Here is a 24,745-nt window from a genome sequence, read left to right as displayed (position 1 = left end):
GGGTTTGGCGAATGTTTGAAGTTTGGTACGAGTATCGAGGGATTTATCCTCGTTTGGTTAAGATTCCACTCATTTTGGAATTTTTGCAAGATGGATTGAATAAAGAATTGGCCCTTAATTAATTGAAGGCACAGGTAGCGGCTGTTGCCTGTTTTCGAGCTCCAGTGGATGGTGGACCCTTGTCACCTCATCCAGATGTGACTCGTTTCTTAAAAGGGGTGAAGAATCTTTATTCTCCCCTGCAGTTTCCGGTGCCCTTGTGGAGTCTTAATCTGGTTTTTGAATTTTCTGGCAGGTCCCACTTTTTGACCGCTGCGGAGCCTTCCTTGAGTTTACTTATCTTGAAAACAGGGTTTCTTGCGGCAGTTGTTCTGTGAGTAGAGTCTCCGAACTGCAGGTCTCGTCTTGCCAGGAACCGTTTCTGCGGGTGACTCCAGGGTGACTACAGTTGTGATTACAGTTGTGTACTGTTCCATCCTTTTTGCAAAGGTGGTCTCGCATTTTCACTTGAATCAATCAATTCCCTGCCGAATCTGGACAGGGAGAGAGATATAGATGAATAATGCCTGTTACAGTCCTTGGATGTCAAGAAGCATATCTTGAAGTATTTAGAGGTTTCTGAACCTCTCAGAAAGATGGACCGGCTGTTTATACTCCATGGTGGTAGTAAACAAGGAGAGCAAGCGTCACAGGCTATAATAGCCTGCTGGATTAAGGAGGTAGTCATGGCCACGTATATGGATGCTGAGCAGCTGTTGCCTAGTCAACTCATTCAACATTGGACGGCCGGCGTCATCTTAAAAAATGGTGTAGGCCATCCATTGCTTCTACAATGTGATAGGGGCTGGCCAATGGCACCGATAGCCCCTGTCACATGGTAAGGGCAAAGGGCCATTGGCGCCATTTTGATTAGTGGCAGCCGACGGCCCGAGAGCGGGAGATCTCTCCCAGGACCCCCACTGGACCACCAGGTACTTTAGAAAAGTTTTTGGGGGGTCAGGAGGGTGGGGGATTCTAAATAATTTGATTTAAAGGGTCGGGGTGGGTTTGGGGGTTGTTTTTCTGAGTGCCCTTTCTTCCCGCCCCCCCACAAAACAATAAGAAAACCTCACAAAACTTTTGTGGGGTTTTCCTAATGCTTTCGGGGACCCCCCCCTCCCCCCGATGCCTGTCGGATGAGAAAATATCGTACAATATTTTCATCCGTCAGAAAAACGATTCACATCCCTACTGGTAAGTGCCAATCCAGTTCCTAGACTAGTGTTATTACACTCCTTGTCTAAGCTCAATGGTTTCCTGTTAGCTGAGTGCTGGAGTGGTTGTTTGTTAATAATCAAGTTTTGTTAGTTTGTCCACAGTTGGCTTTTGCAGAGAATACTGGTATATATACTGTGACATCAGCTTTGCACCGTTTCCATTTGCTGGTAGAAGTGCATAACCCACTGATGTGGATTCACTTATCTACATTAAAGAAAAGGAAATTATCAGCTAAGTATTAATTTCTGCTTATTTTTGCATTGCTTGATTTAAAATAAGAAAACTGCAAGTTTATATATACTTCAGTACTGTACTTTTCCCATCTAATGTTCTGGTAATTCTAGTAAAAAGGTTACTTACTGTTTGATTCTGGTGTGAAGAGTTTATCTGGTCTGTGGTACCACAGGTGAGAGGTTGTTTGGGAAGGGCACTGAATTGCGATATAAGGGTGACCCGGACCCTGTCTCATTCCTCACTTAGGCTACAAATCAAAAGATAAAGCATATTAGTAAATATAATTTCTCATGTGACTCCCCACTCCAAGGATAGGAGTACTTCATAGTCCAGACCAAGGGGGGGGGGGGGGGGGGGCACACTTTGCCTTAAAATTTATTACAAGGTAATATGAATGTTTTCTTGTACTTCTATAATGGAAAATGCATAATTTAATAAAATGGGAAGAAACCGATGCCCAAGTTTTCTAAATATTTTTCCACCCATGTGTTTGGGAGATTTACTGTTTCAAGCCCCCCACCCCCACCAAGGTATAAACTAAGACTTCCATCAGGTTAAATCCTAATGTCCAAGCACAGTCGGTGAGTAGGAAAGTTATCCAGACAACTTTTCCTGGATATTCAGCAGAAAATACCCAGATAAATGTTCATTCGGATAAAGTTATATGAGTAACTTTAGCTCAGCTGTTTTTCTGACCAGACTAACTTTAGTCATATAGCACTGAATATGAGCACCACCTGGAGAGCAGAAGGAATTATTCAGATCTCGGGTTTTGTCCGGTTAATTGCAAAAGGTACTCTGACAAACCCTTTGAATATCAATCTGAAAGTTGGCATCCTGTCCAGACAAGTCAGAGAACTTGTGATTTGTCATGCATAAACCCCATCACTAAATTGTGATATGAGTAGTGAGCCTGGGATATGCAAACATTGGGTTACAAATAGGTAGAGGTCAGTGTTCAGGCAGAAGGAAACTGTACAACAGTAAAGACAAATAACTATGAGCAGTATAATTCAGGGCTTATTTCAGATTATTTTAATTCATTTACAGCCATAACTCTGAACTAAGTTTGGGAGCACAGCCTCCTCTGCTCTTCTCCCCTCTTGTGTCAGGCTCAGATGGTCTCTCCCAGTTAATTGTGATGTCATGATGATGACACAGTGGCTGCTTGTTCTAATTGGCCGCAGCTCTGTGTTGTGGCCTTAAGAAGCAAGGCTAATGTTCCTCTGTAAAGGGATAGCGGAGAAAAGTTCTTTCCAGGCTTTCATGGACCACTCACTGTCCTTCTCTTCCCGCCACCAGCCACAGTCATTGGAGGAGACAGGGTCTAGGAAGCTCTAGCACTCCTATTCAGTCATCTTTCTTCTTTAACACTCCCATTACTGTCTGTTTGTTTGTGAATGCTTCCTGCTCATGAAAGGACTTGGCAACACTGCTGCTCAACAGAGGATGCAGTCTGGGAGTAAATGTTATGCTCTCAGCACACAAAGCAACTGGCCAGGAAGGGACAGTGAGGAAACTGGAGGGGAGGCAATGCCCCCTAATGCCTGCTGATGATACCAGGTCTGTTCTGACCTTATTCTCAACATTCTCTTCCTCTCTTCTTTCCCTTCTTGTCCTTTGATTGTATTTGTTTTAGCACTCCTTCCCCCCCATCCTTCCATTCTGCAGTGCTGTTCCTCCCCCTTCTTATGTCGTCATCATCATTTAATGCCCCTGGCCTTAGGATTCCACATGTTGCAGAACAATAACTTTTGCCTCGATCCCTAAGTGGGGTTAAGGCTCTGGTTACTCCTAGTCATAGACTCTGAGTTCCAGCAGTGATGGGCCTCCAGTAATTGCACAGGTGTTAAGGTGTCTCTTGACTTCTAGGTTATATTCAAGGGCAACAGACAGGTTCAGGATGGCTTCAAAGCTGCACTATCAAGCTAAAACTTTTCCTTTTCTTTCAAGGTCTCTTGGAAGAAACTAGATTTGTCTGTATTGCGGTTTCGTTCATTTCTTAGCATTGGCAGTGATGCCTTGCTGTACACTGCCCACTCCTCTTTTATCTGCCGTACCAGGACTTCAGGTCCAGCATCTACTCATTTTGTCAAACTTTATTTTGTCTGAAATTTTCTTACCATATGTTATTTGCGTTCAAACCTTCATTACTGAAAATTATAGTAATGAACTAGAAGACCTCCACCCCAGAGGTGGTCCAATGAGAAAAATAATTTTTTCAACAGTATTCCTGAGAAAAACAACTATATATTTTGAAATCAAAAGACCTGCAGTACTAGAAATGTTGGAATTCTTTTTTAAATTTGATGAGTCATTTCTTGAATGACAACTTCCTGTATTCTTCACATCTCTGTGGAGATAAAATGGGGAGGGATAAAGTGAGATTACAACTCTATGATATTATATAATGTTTGGATGAAAATAAGAAATAATAATAAAACTTCATTATGTGTAGAGCTTTGATGTACTTTGCAACATTGTCTTATATGAGGTTCCATATTTAACCTTGATTAAGTAACCTCTTCTGTACGTGAATGCACCAGAAAAATCTTGCAGCAATACGGAAATGCAACTCTTGCAACGCTGGCAGCGCCTCAGTTGTTTGCCACTCAGAGGGTGCCTTGCTTTTGGACTTAGCTGATTGCTGCTGTGCAGTAGGGGCCTTGCTCTTAACCTGTGCCATGTGGAAAGGCCCTTGCTTTGTGGTCATTGCCATGTGGGAGGGATCTAGCTTTGCTCTGCAGCTTGTGCTGCTTCTTGACTGGGAAAACAAAATGGGGAAGTCCTGGTGCCCCTGGAAAGGATCTATCTCTGTCTCTTGTGTAAAGGTACAAGGCAGATGGTTTTGGCAAACTTACTCCTCCTTGTCTGAGAGTTTTCTTAATATGGTGATGATTCTAATTTGGTTGCTTCTCAGGTTGGTGGTCCATACAATTAGAAGGAAGCTTTCTACAGTAGCTTAGTGTGCTGCTTGGTAATGGGATGAAGAAGACTCGATCGTGTGATACTATCCTGGCAGGAAGGAAACAGCAGGCAATGGTATGGACCTTGCAGGAGGATGCTGGACAGGTAAAAGAAATTCTTTAAACGTAAGTAAAACTCAAGAGTCTTCTCTTTCTTGTTGGGCAAAACAATTCTGTAACCAAGAGTTACGGCTGTTGTTTGTGAAAAATGAAATGCAGAGGTATGCAGTTTGGCATATGCCTAGAGGGGGACTTGAAGCTCAGATCACAGATTTCCAAGGTGGCTGGTAGTGTCTTCTTGCATCTGTGTAAGATCTTGGAAGCTCAAGCCCTAGTTTACCAGGAACAGTCTGGTCACACTGGTGCATACTGCGATCATATCATGCATGGAATTCTGCAATGCCTTGTACGCAGGCCTCCCTGGAAAGGACATCAGGCATCTGCAGTTAATCCATAATGTGGTAGCATCTCTGCTAATAAGCATATACTGCAGTGGTGTAGCCAGAAATTAATTTTTTGGGGGCCCAAGGTTAACATGAGTGGGCAGTTGACATACAAGTCTAGGCCCTAATAGTTGTACTCTTATCAATAAATAACGCCTTAGAATGCATCTGACAATGGATTTCTAAGTATTTTCATCATGAGTGTTGCTTTAAAATATTTTAATTCTATTATTTCAAGCACTTACCAGCATTAAACATACTTTATTAATCTATATTAATTTATTTTATATTTATTGAAGTTTATAAATACACATCTTGTAAAAAGTACCAGAAGTTAAACAGCAATATCAGATCCAATTATGTAATAAAACAAATATAAATGTATACTTTTATGAATCCTCTTTCAAAAAATGCAGAGAATATCATAACTACAATAAAACTGCAATAATCATACTAATCATCATAAGAACTTAAGATTTGCAATAGGTGCAGAGCAGAACTAGGACATGCAAAAAAAAATATTCAAATACTTGTTCCACCTCAGTGACAGCAAAACAAACTTCCTCCAATGCCAAACACTTTGTGAAGTAAGACAAATCCCTACAAAAACAAAAACAACACCTAGAACCTTCCCATGCTATACTATAATAGCAGTAACTCTCAGGACTCAAAGAGAAGTAACCTTATCTAAAAAAAAGGCAGCAAAGGCAAACATTACACCAAGTCCTAGAATACTAATACACTATGTAGTGGGCATATAGAACAAGCCGAACTGCTACAAATCCCTACTGAGAAACTACACACCAGCCAAAATATTACACTTCTGTCACACATGTGTAACATAGACAGAGCCTTACCTAATACAGAATAAGGGACTACAAATTAGAAATAAACATACAGACAAAACTGAAATGGAAACCAGCCTCAACCTCTGTGAACACTAGAATACTAAAGAAACAGTAAAATACAAATATATAAGAAATGCACATTCCCAAAGATGGCATATTCCAATTGATGAAAGTCAGAATTTTTTTTTTTTACCTTTGTTGTCTGATCTTATTTTTCCAACTGGTTGATCCCAGTCTCTTTGTTCCCCTTGTCTGTCTTTTCCTAATTCCTTTTTCAGGCTCTCTTTTATTCTTTCTGTTTCTTCTCTCTCCTCTTGTCTTCTTTCCTTCCTCCTTCATGCACACAGATTCTCTCTCACATGCACTCTCTCAAGCACATGCTTTCTGTCGCACAGGCTCCCACTCACGCTCCCACTCCATATGCTTTCTCTCACATGCAGGCTCTCACACTCACATGCAGCTCTCACGCACAGGTTCCCACTCCCACACACTTCCTTTTTCCCAGGCTCCCATTAGCACATACAGGTTCCCATTCTCACACGAAGGTTTCTACTCCCACACACACACACAGGCTCTCTTACATGCTGTCTCCCACACCCACATGCTGTCTCCCACACCCACACACAGGCTCTCTTACATGCTGTCTCCCACACCCACATGCTGTCTCCCACACCCACACACACACACAGGCTCTCTTACATGCTGTCTCCCACACCCACATGCTTTCTTTCATACATACACGCACACAGGCTCTCCACTCTCATGCTCTCATACATACACACATAGGCTTCTCACTCCCATGTTCTTTTTTATACATACATACACAGGCATCTAACTCCTGAGCTCTCTCTCATACACACACACCCTCAGGCTTCTCACTCCCATGCTGTCTTTCATATACACACAGGCTTCTCACTCCCATGCTCTCTCTCCTACACACACCCACACACATACACCCCCCCACACCCCCCCCACACACACACACATATACACATACACAGACCACTCATTCCCATGCTCTCTCTCATACACATACACACACACACACACAGGCTTCTCACTCCCATGCTTTCTCTCATACATACATATAGCGGCTTCTCACTTCTATGCTGTCTCTCATACATACACTCCCATTCTTCATCTCTTTCTCATACATACACACACACTCACACACACACACACACACTTACACACACTTACACACACACATACACAAACACTCTATCAGGACCTCTCCCTCTCTTCTGGGCCTCCTTGCTGTAAGGCCTCTTCTCTGGCCATGCGTGTTGAGCTCTGCAATGGCACTGAGATGATCAGACCCCTCTTCTTGGGCCACGTGGGATGAGCTCCCTGAAGGCCCTGCAAACGTCAGGTTAGACCTTGGCCATGGGAATGAGTTTCGTGATGGCCCTGTATCAGGACTCTCTTCTCAGGTGCTGGGTAACTCTGAGTGGGTGGGCCCGAGTGCAAAGTGGGTGGGCTGTGGCCCACCCAGGCCCACCTGTGACTATGTCACTGATATACTGCTTTCAGTGCAGAACCAGATATAATGTAAGGTACTTTGCCAAACTTTTATGGTCTTGAAGAGATTTGGCATGCCATCTGGTGTATCTAAGAAAGTGGTTGTACCCACATGCCTTACAGTCTTAAGAAAGCCAATTGCTGGTGATTCCATCACAGAAAGAAGCCATGTGAGAAAAAATTTATATGCGATTTTCTGTCTTTTTGGAGATAATTAAAGATTTGGATGCTTCAAGCTGCTTTTGATTCCTAAAAGATAATAACAGTAGCTTTTAGCCCCTTTTAATATGGGGCTAAACTCCAGAGGACCCAGAAAATTAAGACCAGGGAAAGATGAAGGAAGCCTTTATTGTTACTGGAGGAATTACAAGCTTCCCTATATAAGCATTAAAAGACCTAGAATATTGACTAGGGAGTGGGAGAAGGTTTCTGTTGATATGAGAAACTGTGGAAGATGGAGGATAGCTGAGGTGGTAGGTTTTTGAAAGTAATAGTGCATTCTGCGTGGCACACGTTTTTAGAAAATGTATTCCTGTATAGTGTTTAGAATGGGCGAGTATGTGTTAGTAATAAATGTGTGGGTATTTTATTTATATAAAATCACTGTTAGCCCGCTCCCTCCAAAGGTCGGGGCGGGGTACATAAAAACATACATAATGATTGTGACCAAACTTAATATAGAACAACTTCTACATTCTCTGTAACAAATAACATGTGACATCAGTTAAGGTCTAATTATAACATAAAAATAAACAAAAAACTTCCTGGTCTAGTAGATCTCTAAAGGCGATCTTAAATAGGAAGGTCCTGAGAGATTTTTTAAATTCCTTGGTATCTACGATGTGGCAGAGTTGTATTGGAAGTGCGTTGCAAAAGGCTCGGCCAGCTGTGGATAACGCTCTTTCTCTTGTGGACTCAAGACAGGCATGGCGTGGGGAAGGAGCTATTGTCCGGAGCACTGCAATTACGGCAAGGGGGGTATATTTTTTGAGGTCGATTTAATCCATGGAGAATTTATATTGTGCAATAGATTATGAATCATTAAAGCCAGTTTGTATTGGATGCACTACTCTAGGAGTAACCAGTGTAGTGAAAAAAGAACAGGAGTAATGTGTTCTCTCTTGCTGGCTCCAATTAGCATTCTTGCAGCTGAGTTTTGAATGATTTGTAATGACCACAATGTGTCATTAATGTGAGGTAACCCATTCAATAAAGAGCAACAATAGTCGAAAGAAGGGAAAATGAAAGCTTGCAGTACTGTTCTGAAATCTGTTGCATTTAGGGATGGCTTAATGTGCCTTAACAATTTTAGGCCTAGATTCATGTTTTTTTCGCAGGAAGGTCCCACAATTGCGGGGGAAGGGGGTGTTGCTGCAGTCGTGGGGCCCCTCCCCTGAAAAAACATCATGGCTCAATGGCGCGTTCTTTTGTCTCACGGTTAAATCCTGCGGGGCAAAAGAACGCATCTAGTGGCCCCCATCCTCAAGGGGGCCACCATGAGTTTAAAGGGCCGCTGGCTCAAAAAAAAAAAAAGTGCTGCCAAATAGGGAGCTTGAGTGGGGCTCAGGGCTGACTCCCCATCTCAACCTGCGGCCATCGCTCAAGTTGGCCCCAACTCCACCAAAATATTAAAAAAAAAAAAAAAAGAGCCTGTGTAACGATGGCCCCAGCCCTGCCCAATCCATTAAATAAAAAGGTTGTCCTGCTTCCGGGCTCCCAGCCCCCAAACCCCAGTCCATAAACTAAAACAGTTGTCTCACTCCCCGCCCCCCCACTCCCCAGAGCTAAAAACATGAAAATTAGGGTCCTGGCTCCATTCCCGTACCCCCCAACCCCCCCCCCCCCCCCAAGTCCAAATTAGGGTTCAGGACCATGGCACCCCCACCCCATCCCTCTCCCCCCACTCCATCAAATAAAAATCTAGACTAGGCTTTGGCCCAGCTTCCCAAAAGGTTACATTGAAAAAGAGGGTCCTGGGCCCTGTCCCTCTCCCGCCCCCTCCGAACTTTAAAAAGGATGCAGTGTCAGGGCCACACCTGACCTGACCTTGCCCCAGCATGAGAAAGTGTTGCTGAGTGGACCGGGTACAAGGGTACACCCAGCTCCAATGCAGGGTCCTTTTTAGGGTTCAGGGGGGGAGGGTGGCTGAAGGGGAGGTGGGACCCGGGACCCTGTTTTTCAATTTAACCTTTCGGGGAGGGAGTGGGTATGGGAAGGGAGGGCCGGGAACATGGTCTAGCTTTTTATTTGATGGAGTGGAGGGGATGGGGTGGGCCTGGCCCCTAATTTGGACTTGGGGGTTGGGGGGTGGGTATGGGAAGGAGGTGAGGGCCCCGGGTTGAGACGGGGTTCAGTCCTGACCCCCGCTTAACCTCCCCTCTTTGCTGTGATTTCATTTTGTTTTCTGCCGCTTTAAATGTGTCTACAGCCCACCACTGTTGCACTTCTCCATTTGGTGGCTGGTGCTGAGAGAAAAACGAGAGGGGGTCACAGCAGGAGTGGACAGGAAACATGTTGATCCCCTGCTGCAGCTCCACTGTCGCCCCCATGGTCTGTCGGTAAGATATTGGCTTTGACAACTGTTAGGATGCAGGAAGAGATAGGGGCAGCAGGAAACGGAAGAGTTTCTTGTCTGCCCTTGCAGATGAACATCTCAGAGCCCATCTGATTTGACTCACGCCCACGTTGGTCCCACCTCTCATTTCCAGAATATTCAGCTCTCCTTTCTGGATGCTGATCTGCATTTCCAGTCCGGCCCTTAATAACTTTTCATCATTGCTCGAAACAGCAGCCAGGTGGCACTACAGTGTAAGAAAAGCGGTTTCTCTCACGGTCAAGGAACATAAATAAATGCTGAAGGGATTCAAATCTTTAATTATCTAAAAGGGGAACAATGAAACTAAAACTAAATCCCTGGGGTTAAGGTAGGGAGCAGCGAGGTACAAGTTGTAGGGGGGTAAATAAATTCCGCATAACTTCAGAAACACATTTTACCAGCAGCATTGGTACGAAAGTGATTAACCCCCATCGGGTCTAGGGCAAATGTGAACTGGAAGGCAGGAATCAAAACCTGTTCTTCTTCTTCCAAGGTCCTTTGACTAGAAGGGTCAGTGAATGAGGTGTTAAAGTAATAATGCCACCCACCAAGACAGAAAAACAGGAAGCAGTGCACAGGAAAGCCATGAGGATGTGTAATGCCATGTCCTGAGCGATTTCAAGAGATGCTCTGTGGGTGGTGTTCTCTGGGGAAACCGAAATGTCAGAGCTGGGATGCCGTTAAACACGAGGGATGTGCATGGGAAACATTTTATTTTTGTTTGTTTTTCTTGTTTTTGTGGTGCATTTTTTAGATTTTTTTGTTACTTATGTGCATAAAATGCATTTTCACATGCGTATGAACTCGCATATGCATTTAAAATTGATTTTATAAATGTAAGATTTTACAAGTATAAAAAAATGTGTGAATATAAAGTAATGAAACAAAACAAATGGACATCCCTATTAAACACCACCTATCCTGCTAATAAGTTATTAGCATGATGGAAACATTTACTTGAATAAGGTATAGATGTGAATGAATTTAGAGTATCAGGAGGAAGAAAATTTGGTTTTGAAGAATTATTTTCTTTGATAAATGCATCGTAACTTCCTGGTATTAAGTGAAACAGATGTCAATGACAAAAAGTGTGAGAGAAAGAGAATTTAAGGCCTAGAGGACAATGGTTGGAGATGTGCAATAACGTACTGTGTGTAATCCCAGAATCAGATATTATTGAAGGATTTTTGGATTTGTAAAAGTTCAGTTGGCTACAGAAATATTTATTTATTTAAACATTCTTATACTGCCATCCAGGTCTCAAAGAGATTGTCTGAAGGGCAGCAGTGACTGTGACACTAAACTGGATTCTGAAAGTAAGACCATGAAGTGCCGTAATCCATCCTGATTGCTGGATGGCATCACAAGTGCTGGCGAACAGCGGAACAAGCTGAAAAGTGAAGCAGATCACCAGGATTTGGTGGGAGACAGATTTCAGAGCATGGGTTTAATACTTTAATGGAACTCTCACCAGAGTTCAAAGGTAACAGAGTGACAAGCGAGACAGGGAGGAAAATGTTGGAGGTGGATGAGACAGACACAAATGACGACAAGAACAGAAAAGTAAGATCAGATGGAGAAAAAGAAGATGAGAGGTGAGTAATGAACCGAGCCAGAGAATTCTCTGAGCCTAAGTAAACCTGATGCATTAAAAAAAAAAAAAGGCAGAAAAAGCAGAGAAGATGAATTTAAATACATAGTAACATAATAATGACAGCAAAAAAAGACCAAATATCCATCTAGTCTGCCCAGCAAGTTTCCCATGGTAATAAGTACAGCTCCGTGCAGGTTACCCCCAACCTTATGTTAAGGGTAGTAATATTTACAATCAAAGCCAAGCATCTGTCAAACCCATAACAAACTTACTGCTAGCAACATTTTTATGGGGTGAGCAGAGCTGCAGCAAAGCCTATAACCAATGTGGCCATGGCTATCGGTGCCATCCAGCAGAGGCAGCATTGCCTCCTTCGCTCTCTCCCAGCCCTGGCAGTGAAGATAAGCACAGCTCATAGGTCCGCGAAAAGCATCACTTTCCTTCTCCCTCTCCCAGCTCTGGCAATGGGAAGCAGCTCAGCCCGCGGGGCCTCATCGGGCTCCCCTCCTCCCCCCCCCCCCCGCCCCAGCAGTGAGGAACAGTGCAGCCTGTAATATCGTAGGAAACATCATCCTTCCTTCCTCTCGCCCCCACGGTGAGGAGCAGCTCATCCCACGGGGCCCAAGAAGCATTACCTCCCTTCTTCTGCTCCAGCCCCCTCTGGAGGCTGGAAGAAAGAGGAAGTCTGCTGGGCCCTAAGGGCTGAAGGAGGAGGCTGCCACCCCTTTGCTTCCAGAGGTGAAAAGAGAGAGCATATTTGTGTGTGTGTGTGTGCATGTGAGAGACAGCATATGAGCCTGTGTGTGTGTGTATGATTGAAAATGTGAGAGCGTATGAATGTGTGTGTGTGTGTGTATGCATGTGAGAGACAGCATATGAGCCTGTGTGTGTGTGTGTATGATTGAAAATGTGAGAGAGCATATGAATGTGTGTGTGTGTGTGTGTGTGTGTGCATGTGAGAGACAGCATATGAGCCTGTGTGTGTGTATATGATTGAAAATGTGAGAGAGCGCATGAATGTGTGTGTGTGTGTGTGCATGTGAGAGACAGCATATGAGCTTGTGTGTGTGTGTATGATTGAAAATGTGAGAGAGCATATGAATGTGTGTGTGTGTGTGTGTGTGCATGTGAGAGACAGCATATGAGCCTGTGTGTGTGTGTGTGTATGATTGAAAATGTGAGAGAGCGTATGAATGTGTGTGCATGTGAGAGACAGCATATGAGCCTGTGTGTGTGTGTGTATGATTGAAAATGTGAGAGAGCATATGAATGTGTGTGTGTGTGTGTGTGCATGTGAGAGACAGCATATGAGCCTGTGTGTGTGTGTATATGATTGAAAATGTGAGAGAGCGCATGAATGTGTGTGTGTGTGTGTGTGCATGTGAGAGACAGCATATGAGCTTGTGTGTGTGTGTATGATTGAAAATGTGAGAGAGCATATGAATGTGTGTGTGTGTGTGTGTGTGCATGTGAGAGATAGCATATGAGCCTGTGTGTGTGTATATATGATTGAAAATGTGAGAGAGCGTATGAATGTGAGTGTGTGTGTCTATGTATGATTGAGCATGTGATAGAAAGCATATGAGTGTGTGTGTAAATGATTAAGCATATGAGAGAGAGTATGTAAGTATGTGTATATGAGCATGATAGAGAGTGCATATGAGCATATGTGTGTATGATTAAGCATGTGAGCATGTTTGTGTATGATTGTCTATGTGAGAGAGAGCATATGAGTGTGTGTATGATTGTGCATTTGAGAGAGGGTGAGTGCATGTGTGTGTGTGTATAGAAACATAGAAACATAGAAACATAGAAATGACGGCAGAAGAAGACCAAACGGCCCATCCAGTCTGCCCAGCAAGCTTCACACATTTTTTCTCTCATACTTATCTGTTTCTTTTAGCTCTTGGTTCTATTTCCCTTCCTCCCCCACCATTAATGTAGAGAGCAGTGATGGAGCTGCATCCAAGTGAAATATCTAGCTTGATTAGTTAGGGGGTAGTAGGGGTAGTAACCGCCGCAATAAGCAAGCTACACCCATGCTTATTTGTTTTAACCCAGACTATGTTATACAGCCCTTATTGGTTGTTTTTCTTCTCCCCTGCCGTTGAAGCAGAGAGCTATGCTGGATATGCATCTAAAGTGAAGTATCAGGCACATTTGGTTTGGGGTAGTAACCGCCGTAACAAGCCAGCTACTCCCCGCTTTGTGAGTGTGAATCCTTTTTTCTTCTCCCCTGCCGTTGAAGCTATGCTGGGTATGCGTGAAGTATCAGTTTTTCTTCTCCCCTGCTGTTGGAGCAGAGAGCTATGCTGGATGTGCATCGAAAGTGAAGTATCAGGCACATTTGGTTTGGGGTAGTAACCGCCGTAACAAGCCAGCTACTCCCGGTTTTGTGAGTGCAAATCCTTTTTTCCACATTTCCTCTTGCTGTTGAAGCTTAGAGTGATGTTGGAGTAACAGTAACCATGTGTATGTTTATTGAATAAGGGTATTGTGTCCAGGCAGTAGCCATCATTCTGGCGAGTCACCCACTCTTCATTGGCGGCCTCTTGACTTTATGGATCCACAGTGTTTATCCCACGCCCCTTTGAAGTCCTTCACAGTTCTGGTCTTCACCACTTCCTCCGGAAGGGCATTCCAGGCATCCACCACCCTCTCCGTGAAGAAATACTTCCTGACATTGGTTCTGAATCTTCCTCCCTGGAGCTTCAAATCGTGACCCCTGGTTCTGCTGATTTTTTTCTTATGGTAAAGGTTTGTCGTTGCCTTTGGATCATTAAAACCTTTCAAGTATCTGAAAGTCTGTATCATATCTCCTCTGCTCCTCCTTTCCTCCAGGGTGTACATATTTAGATTCTTCAATCTCTCCTCGTACGTCATCCGATGAAGATCCTCCACCTTCCTGGTCGCGATTGACAATGTGAGAGAGCGTGAACAAGTATATGTGTGTGAATGAGCACGTAAGAAAAAGCGAACGAGTAAGAGGGTATTGAGCATGCAAGAGAGAGCAAATGAGTGTGTGTGTGTGTGTGTGTGTGTGTATGAGCATGTGAAAAAGTGAACAAGCGAGATGGTATTATTGAGCATGCAAGAGAGAGCAAATAAGTGCGTTTTTCTGTATAAATGAGAGAGAGCGACTCGACTAAGCATATATGTATGTGTATGATTGAGCATGTGAGAGAGAACGAATGAACGTGAGTGAATGGTTGACAATGTACACAATAACGCTCTCCTTCTCCCTGCTAATCCATGACCATCTCATAACTGAAAATCAAAATTTCCCAGGTATGGACAGCAGGAGATTTATTTTATCCTTAGTTTTAATTACTGGGTGTTTGATGTATCAGCTGTTTTGAAATATTTTATTAGCATTTGGAAAAGTTTCATATGAATTTTTAATTATTGCATGTTCTATTCATCAGTTTTTTTAAGTATTATAATTTTTATCAGTATGGTTTTACTGTTATGATTTATATTTCTTGATTTTGTTGTTGATGTTTTATGAGGAATGGTGATGTTTCTGTTTTTCCATAGCTTTACTGCATATAGAATCTGGCTTGTTGCAGTTTTCAGTTCAGTTTTTTGTCTGCATGATTCTATTTACACTATATGGTCTCTTTATTCAAAATTTGATGAGGGTCTGTCTTTGTTCTGCATTTGTGAACAAGGGGAGATGTTTTGCTAGCATGTAGTTTCTGTGTGGGGATCTATAGCAGCCTGGCTTGTTCTGTTTTCCTAATAGGTATATTTGTGTTTTAGGGCCTGGTGTAATATTTACAGTGTTGTCTTTTCATAGGTAGGTTGTTACTGTTTGAGTGCTGGCAGTTAGTAGTGTTTTGGTATAGGAGGTTTATTATAGAAACATAGAAATGACAGCAGAAAAAAGACCAATAGTCCATCCAATCTGCCCTGCAAGCTTCCCATGGTAGTATTTGCCAATTCAGTTTATTCATGGATATCTGAGGGCCAAGCTTACATCCTAATACCATATTTTTTTAAAACTTTTTTTGCAGGGTTTTCTGGTTGGCACCACAGCAGTGCATGTAAATATAATATACATGTTGTTGAAAGATATATTTTTTTACCTTAGAATGTACTTATTCATGTAAAATATGGCATTATGAATGCATAATTTTTAATTGTGTGCAGGGAGGGTGTGGCCAGGAGGGAGGGTGGCACCTAGTGGTTGGAGTAGGGGCCTATGATTGCAGGGTTCTGAAGGGAGCCCTGGTGCACGGTCCCCAGCTCAGGACTGACACTGCAGTGCCTGGAAGGGATATAAAATAAGGGGAAAAAAGATCCTCGGTAGTTGTGAATGAAGGCTCATGGTGCCAGGGTCTGTGAACTGGTTCCAATTGACCTGGAAGCCCAAAGGAGCAGGAGGAAACTGCTGGGTCAACAGAAAACTCAAAGCTCCTTACATTTAGCAGAGTCTCGCAGCTTGTGGTGGTGTATGTTGTGTTAAGTGTGAAGGCGCACTCTTTCGCTTGGCCATAAGTGCCAAATGGCCTGGCTACGGCTCTGGGGGTGAGCATTGAGGTCTGTTTTGAAGATACTGTGACAGACTGAAACGATAGGCAAACAATGGGCTAGGTAGCTGTGCAGGCGAGATATGGTGGCACATTGCTAGATGCTAGACAGACTCAGTGAGAGCAGAGGTCGTTTTTTGGTCCAAGGAAAGGTATCACAGCATGCAGAAGCCTCAAGACTTTGAAGATCTCATTTCCATTAATCAAAAGCATCTTAAGAGAATAAAGAGAGCCAGAAAGTACGTAAAAGAGTAACAGAGAGATACGGAAAAAGTAGTGTAAAAGCCCTTCAAAACTAACGAGAAAAAAAACGCCTTTACCCAGGCAGAGGCCCATTCCTGTCATCTCATCACCACTGGGAACTTCTTGCAGCCCTTTTCTCAGCTGCCAATAAATGTGCACATTTTTTGCACAATGGGAAAAAAATTAATCCGCTGTTACACTGTACATACGCTTTGCCCTGCACAGAGGCCAGACCCTGGTCCAAAGCCCGTTTTACACGTGCATACGTGCTCACCCACAGGAAAGGCATGGAAAAGTTCCAGCTTTACGTGTTCCCTGAGAAAGACATTTTAACTGTATTTTGTTGTTAAGGGACAATTTGTTTGGTGGGATACTGAGAGTAGACCCCAAGGAAACTAAATCAGTCGTTAACATTTCCCAAAAAAGACAGCACAAATATGTTTTTGGAGCATGACACACATATTGAATATTTACACAGAAGTAGCATAGTAACATAGTAAATTATGGCAGATAAAGACCAAAAGTCCATCCAGTCTGCCCAGCAAGTTGCTTTTGGTAGTAACTGTTGCTCCATGCATCTTACTCCCATTAAAGAATTAAGCCCTGTTAAGGGTATTAACTGCCGCTCTGTGCAGGTTACCCCCATGGCTACTGTTATGGTAGCAAACTATATGGAATGACAGTTAATGGAGCTAGCCAGATTTACCTTCCATTGCCTCAGATACAAACTTTGAAGTCCTTTAATAGGCCAAGATATTCCTCCCCAAGCTGCAGTAAATGGCCTTGTGGCTTTGTGACTCCAGCGGCATTTTCACTATGGTAAAATACCGCAGCATTTTTTCACAGGGCAAAATACCATGGGAGTGAAAGCATCCCAAACATTGGTCAGTGGTGGCCCGGGATTGTGGAGCCTCCATCTCTTAAAGGGGCCACCTGGCCCTGAGTATGACCTCCCCCCCCCCGTGAGTTGTGAAAAATCTCAGAGGTTTGCATGGACCCCCGCCCTCCACCCCTCCGTCCCAGCCTCTTCACTGTCCTTGCAGGCAGCCCATTGTTTAAATTAAAAAACTAATATTTCTTCACTTTGGTGCAAGTCCCACTTCCTGCCTCCCAGTCCCTCTCCTTTCCAAAATATCTGGCTTTTAGAGGCAGGGAGGCAAGGATGCCTCCCTCACCCTAGCCCACAGCACTGGATCTCCTTGACAGACAAAATGATTTCTAGTGGTCCCTGGTCCTTTCCCTTACACATAAAAAGATCACTGGTGATCTAATGGATCCCCAAACCCCCTCCTTACTCATCAAGAAGTCCCTGGTAGTCTAGTGGGGGCCCGGAATGCCTCCTAGCTTCCATGTAAGGATCCTTTGCCAAGTGCTTCTTTGGCCTGGAGGTGGCACTGTGAGCCACTTGAACTGTCTATCCAGTCCTCCTAGCTCTGTTCTCCTCCTCACTTCCCTGGCAGCCATCTTGTTTCTTGTATAGACTTGTGATAATACTGAGGCAGTCTCAGCAATCAGATTCCAGAGCTTGGTAATACCTTCCAGTCCTTGTACTCTGGCTTTGCTCCTGTATCTGGAAGAGTTCATTATCTTCAGCTTCTACAATCAGCACTCCTGTTTTTTCTCTTTCTTGGGCTCCTAAATGTCTGGTTCATTCCTGCTTCTTACCCTGTTTCAGGCCTCTCGTTCCCTGTCTGTGTTGGGGGCTTCTGCTGGTATTCATGCTTTGTCAGCCACCAACACCGTAGAGCTCAGCCTAAAGGGAAGGTGATTGGTATAGGCAGGAGTCCATCTACTACCTGGATTTGAATTTCCTGGGATTAGGCCGCTTATTTCTGGGACAACCCACAGATAACAACCATCACATCAAGGACTGGCCAATATGGACCACACTGAGCTGGCCATGTGTCTGGCAGCCCAGGATGAGCACCTGGAAGAACATACCAATGCCTGACAAACCTGCAGGAACAAGTTAATGCCCTTGTTTGAAATCTCATGGGGCCCTCTGAATCACTGTCACAAGTACCTCCTTCCATTCCTATACACCCTGTGGCTATGGAGCGAACGCATAAGGAGCCCCAGGTGGAAACTCTACTACACTTTTCTGGAGACCCAAAAGCCTACTGGGATTTTTTGAATCAGTACTTTAGAGTCTTTAACCTGCAATCTGTCAGAGAAAAAACTGTATTTGAACCGGTGTCGGTTCGGTTCAGGGTTGGTGTTTCATACTCAGAGCCACAGAATGGCTCAGAGAAAGCTAACTCCAGACTAAAGATAGCTTGCTATGTGACCCCACTCATGAAGATCCGAATTGGTCCTGAAGGCTTTCAAAAGTAGCTTGGGAACACCTGCAAGGTGTCCCAGCATTTAGACAGCATGGAGGCCAAAATAAGATTTGGGATCCTGGAGTAGACCTGTGAGTTCTTCTTTTAAGATGTATTAATGTTATATTGCACTGTTAATTTTTGGAAGTCTTGTATTTCTTATAAACAGAAGTTTTATCTCCAGTCATGTTTGTGTGCTGTTGCTGAAGAGAACTACCTTGAAAAGATCTTGGCTGTATACCTGGACTGGAAGTAAGCCTTGCCCGAATTGTGAATTACCGCTTAAGTTTACCTGCAGTGCATAAGTTGGGAACTGTTATGTTATTATCATTTCTATTAACACCATTATTGAGACATAATTCCTGTGTGAATGTACTGCAGTAGTCTTCAGCCTGACACAAGCCTCCCATTTTCTTGACCATAAGTCAAAGGTAGCATGCATAATATTGCTACTGACTGGGGAGGCTCTGGCCTGGGCCTTCTCACTCTGATAAAAACAGGATCATTGATCTCAGACTGTGATGCTTTTTTCATGGCATTTAAGTGACCTAGGCCACTTGATTTCAGCCTCTACTTTCATTCTCCGCATGAAGTAAGGGACCCTTACTATGGGGTAGTAGGTTGTAAATTCCACACGGTTGCGGCAGAGATAGGCTCAAATAAGGAGGATCTTGTTGCAGCTTTCCAGAATGGATTAATGGATTGGATCAAGGATAAATTGCTGGAAGCTACCTTCAGAACTGGATGCTTTCATCTCATTGTGCCTATGCCTAGATGCCCCTATTTGTGAATGACAATCAGAGCTCCAGTATTCCACCATGAGTCCTACACCCCACACAGCTCCGCAAGCTAATTCTGTTTCTCTACTTCAGGAACCTATGGAACTAGGCCATATTGGCACTCACCTTTCCTGAATAGAGAAAGATCGAAGGAAGTGGCTGAGATTTTTTCTGTACTGTGCTGACCTCACTTAGTCAGAAATTGTCCACATAAACCCAGGTCTGGTCCCTATTCATCACCTATCTCACAGGAGCAGATTCCATAGGACTTTATTGAGGTGTCCTTCAGTCATTGGCTCAGCATCTCTCATTCTCAGTATCCTTACGTTGGCCTTCAGGATCAGAAGAGAACATTGCCTTTATTGACTCTAGGACATTAGGCAGTTTCATTAGTCTGGATTTTGTTGGTCAACATGTAATTCCTATCTGATCCAATCCTGTACCAGTCTCAGTTGTTGACATTGATGGACAGCATCTGAATCAAGGAGAGGTGCAATGAGTCACAGTGGATCTGAATCTCTTAGTGGTACATGGCATTCTGAAACCCTTTCCTTTTGGGTTCATCAATCTTCTTCTTGAATGATTCTTCTGGGGTAACCGTGGCTTCAGTTACATAACCCACTCATCGATTGGCGATCAGGACAGATTGTCTTTTGGTCTCCTTCATGCTTCTCTTCTTATATTCTGGACCTAGACTTATAGCTTCCACACATGTGGCCTCTATAATGGAAATTCCCCCAGGCCTTCCTATGCAGTTTGATGCTTTATTAACTGTCCCATCTGTCAAAACAGCACGCCTCACACAAGTAAGGGAAAGAGTACTATCACTGGCTGGCCCCGTGCTATGGAACCCCATGCCACTCGAAATAAGGCTGCAGAGAAATTTGAAAATATTCAAAACAAAACTGAAAACCTGGCTCTTTAAACAAGCTTTTAATAAAGATAAAGAGAAGGAGAAAAACAGTTGATTGATCAGGACGCACCAAACTAGAAGTTGTTACTTGTAACATACAAATACTTTTTAATGTTAAATTCAAACCGCTCGTTGAAAATGAATGTTGAAGAGTCTTTCACTATAATTTCGTCTTGAAAAATTGAGAACATTTTAACAAAACTTAAAAATCCAAAAAATACATTTTCATTAAAAAGAATTTTTGAAGGTGGATGATTAGTAGACTGGTTGGTTACTTTTTAAGTTTCACAACGCCTGGCTTGCTGACACCTTCTAGGCTATATTAAAAATTATTTTCTGGTTTCCACTATTTTTTGATGAGTATATATTGTGTGGTTTACCACTGACTCTTTTTGATTTAGCCTCAAGGTACCCCAATGTTATTTGGGCGTTGCTGACTATCAACAGTACTTCGTTCAGAGCTTTTCCAAAATAGTGATTCCACTTACTGCCCTTACACATAAGGGCACGCCATAGAATTCTTGGAACCTCCAAGCTCAGCAAGCCTGTGAAGAACTGAAGCAGCTCGTTACATCTGCTCCAATCCTGCGTTATCCTGATCCAGCCAAGCTTTTGGTCTTAGATGCATCTAAGGTTGGTGCAGGTGCAGTCTTGTTGCAAAGACTTGATCCAGGTTCTCAGCTCCACCTGTGTGTTTACCTTTTCTGGAAGTTCTCTTTTGTGGGACACAACTATGATATGGGAAATCAAAAACTCCTCGCTATTAAGTGGACCTTGGAAGGATGGAGACACCTGTTGGAAGGAGTCACCTTTCTGATTACAACCCTCATGGATTACAGAAATTTACTTTACATTGAAGCTGAAAAACGTTTCAAACCCCAGCAAGCCTGGTGGGCCATGTTCTTTACTCACTTTCATTTCATTATCTTCTGTCGCCTTGGCTTGAAGTTTGCTAAGGTTAAAACTCTGTCACGACATTTTACTTCTGAGGAGACTCTGGAACCTTGCTATAAAGACCCCATCATACCAGCCTCCAAGATTGTCACAATTAAAGTCAAGAGTGATCTGATGGAGAAAATTAACCTGGGATCTTCAATCCAGGAACCTCCTATAGGGGCTCCTATTGGGCGTACCTTTGTTCCAAATACTTGCCACCCAAATGTTTTAAATGGGGGCACGAGTCCAAAGTCTCCGGACATGTATGGGTTAAGAAAACCTTTGAATTGATTTCCGGGATTTTTTGGTAGCCTTCCCTGCACAAAGATTGTAGGATTTATATCTTGGCCTGTCCAGTATGCTAGAACCAAGGTTTCTTGTGCTAAACCTTTGGGTGAATTGCACCCACTCCCAATTCCTTCTCTACGTGGACTCACTTCTCCACAGATTTCATCACAGATCTTCCGATTTCTAATAAATCTGCTGCCATCTTGGTGCTAGTGGACCATTTTTCCTAAATGGTGTACTTCATCCCCATCTCTGAGCTGCTTTCAGCCACTCAACTGGCCATCATTTTTATTAGGGAGCTGGTCCTTTTACACAGAAACCTGACCGCTATCAGATCAGATCAAGATCCCCAATTCATTGACAAATTCTGGAGGGCTTTTCTAAAGATTTGGGTATCAATTTGCAATTTTTGTCAGGATACCATCCTCAGACAAATTGCCTTTCAGAGAAGATCAAGCAAGACCTTGAGTAGTTCCTTAAATGTTTCATCTCTGCTCATCAGAATGAGTGGACCAGATTGCTCCCTTGAAATGAGTTTGCTCACAACAATCACGTTAGCAAATCTATGGGAATTTCACCATTCTTCACAATTTACGACTGACACCCTGTTTATGTCCTACTACTCCAGCTATGGAAATTTCTTCATCTGATGACTTGGTGCGATACTTACAAAAAACCTGGGCACAGATGTGCAATAATTTGGAGAAAACCATGACCCAGCAGAAGAAATTTGCCAACCATCATTGTAGATGGGAACTCCAGTTTCAGGTTGGCAACAAAGTCTGGCTGTCCACAAGGAATCTATGTCTGATTCTCTCTTGTGCTAAACTTGGCACTAAATACATAGGGCTATATGCCATTATTGAGAATATCTACCTAGTAATCATGCGCCTTTAGCTTTCCAACACTCTTAAGATACCATATTTATTTCACTTCTCCTTTTTAAGTCGGCCATGCCATATCCTTTCAATAATCAAGGAACCTTTATAGATCCGGTTCTGGATGATGGCCAACCTGAATTCGAGGTTGAGGAGATTCTGGACTATAGAATCCTGTAATAAAGTTAGTACTTGTTCCTTTGGAAAGGATATAGGTTGATGTATCTAAACTCCATGCACTTTGTCTTTTTGAAGAAATGTTTTGCTAAGCAATGCAAGGAGCCATCCTTGCATTGCTTAGCAATGCATCCTGAAGTATGTGTGTGTGTGTGTGGGGGGGGGGCAGAGTTCTGTAAGGCTCTGTTGCCAAATGCTCCTCTGGCCTGCAGGTGGCACTGTGAGCCACTTGAACTGGCTGTCTAGTCCTACCAGTTCTGTGTTCTTCACTTTCCCTAGTGGCCATCTCATTTGCTGTATAGACTTGTACTTATACCGAGGCAATCTCAGCAGCCAGTTGCAGAGCTTGGTCCTACCTTCTGGTCCTCATATTCTCGCTCCACTCCTGAATCCAGAAGACTTCATTATTGTCAGCTTCTACATTCAGCATTCCTGTTTGTTCTTCTTCCTAGGTTCCTGGATTTATGGTTCATTCCTGCTTCTTGTATTCAACACAAGCGCAGAATAAATTTATGGTCCAGTAATTTTTATATAAGTTTTAATATTCCAATAAGCTGCAACTCCACTGTATTAGAGACAGTTCAAAGGGTCCCCCGACACGAACCCTGTGTTTCGCCAAACAGGCTGCGTCGGGAGGGACAATCGTCTTTACAACATTATTCTGTAAATACAAACATACATATCAGAACCAAACATAATTGGGCAAGCTGACATTAGAGCAAGAACATATAGAAATAACATACCGAATTTACAGGCAGTGAAGATTCACAGGGAGCGCACAAGCTCACAGCACTGCGGGGATTTAAACGCTGACACATTTTTGACGCGAAAGTTCAAACCAATCAATGAAGGAGAAGATAGCCAATCAGATCACAGCAGAAAAAATCAAGTGCAAAAATCAAGCGAAAAAACTCCATCCAACTCAGCATTCAGTCCTTTAGGTGCAACAGTATCCAACATGTAGATCCATTTTTGTTCTTTCCTGATCAAAATTTCAGAATAGTTTGCTCCCCCCCCCCCCCCGCATAGCGGGACAAACTATATTAAGAACAAAAAATTGTAGGTCCTGCAAAGAGTAGGATAACTGGGTCCAATGATCAACCAGGGGGGCATTTTCCCGATGTCTCTTAATATTCGAACGGTGTTCTATAATCCAGGTTTTAATCATGCAAGAGGTCTTGCCGACATACAGTTTCTGACATGGACAACTAATTACATAGACCACCCCAGAAGTTGTACAGTTTGATTGCTGAGTGCAGTCTCACAGCTCCTTTGTTGTGATTTTTCATTCCTGCTTCTTACCATGTTTCAGGCCTCTTGATCCTTGTCTGTGTCAGGGGCTTCCCACGGTTGTCATACCTCACCGGCCATCAGCACCAGAGGACTCAACCTGAAGGGAAGGTGGCTGGCCTATGTGAAAGTTTAACTACTGTTAGTGGCCTGGATTTGTCTTTCCTGGGATTAATCTGCTCATTTCTGGGGCAACTCACAGACAACAAACATCCAATTTGGGCCAGACAGTGGCCATGTTCCAAAACAGCACCGCCCATCCTTTGCTTCTGTAATTTTGTCTTTAAGGGGAGGGATCCAGAGGGGTGAGGTAGGGGGAGGGAGTCCAGGCCTCTGGCACTAGACTTTTGGAGAGAAGGGGAGGGGTGGGGGAAGGGGTGTGGCTTGCTCTTAAGTGAAAAGTGTATTTTTTTAAATTTCAACAGGCTGCCTGAAAGGGTGGCAAGGGGTGGTTGGGATAGGGGAGTCTCTGCAGACCCCCAGGGTTTTTCACAATTTAGGGGAAGTGGACATACCCGGGGCCAAGCGACCCCTTTAAGACAAGGCTCCAAGAGCTTCAGGATGTACGTTAACATCCTGAAGCTCCCAGGGGAAAATAGCTATAACTCAAGTGCTGTAGCTAACTTTTAATGAAATAACTCAGCTTGTGATTTTTTTTCTGCAAGTCGCATTATTTGAGTTGCATAGTTTAGGATAGGTTAGGGTATTAATGAGCTTCTTAGCATGCATTTGTATGCTAATAAGCTCATTTAATATGCACAGAGCTGGGGCTCAAATAACATGGGATATTTGAAATATATTCTGTTATATCTGCGTTAGGCCATTTACCACACGGAAAACTGTTTTTTTTTAATGTGGTAAATATCCTAATGTGGCTTACTTGAACGAGCCCCTTCAATTGTAAGCCCTCTGAGGGGAGGGAAATAATC

At 43.4% G+C, this 24,745-nt stretch overlaps 1 protein-coding gene across 1 annotated transcript in view; it reads left to right on the top strand.

The window, feature by feature from the left end:
- The first annotated feature begins 2,790 nt into the window (after nucleotides 1-2,790).
- MEGF10 (multiple EGF like domains 10) overlaps nucleotides 2,791-24,745 on the top strand; it is a 419,721-nt gene continuing 397,766 nt past the window's right edge. The window contains exons 1-3 of the mRNA XM_029619232.1: nucleotides 2,791-3,054; nucleotides 4,412-4,583; nucleotides 11,123-11,460. Coding sequence (XP_029475092.1) covers nucleotides 11,439-11,460 — 22 coding nt within the window. The 5' untranslated portion in view covers nucleotides 2,791-3,054; nucleotides 4,412-4,583; nucleotides 11,123-11,438. The remainder of the gene's footprint in view (nucleotides 3,055-4,411; nucleotides 4,584-11,122; nucleotides 11,461-24,745) is intronic.

Source organism: Rhinatrema bivittatum, chromosome 1, assembly GCF_901001135.1.
Source record: "Rhinatrema bivittatum chromosome 1, aRhiBiv1.1, whole genome shotgun sequence".
Taxonomy (NCBI): domain Eukaryota; kingdom Metazoa; phylum Chordata; class Amphibia; order Gymnophiona; family Rhinatrematidae; genus Rhinatrema; species Rhinatrema bivittatum.
The sequence above is the reverse complement of the archived record's forward strand: the minus strand, read 5'-3'. Positions and strand labels throughout refer to the sequence as shown.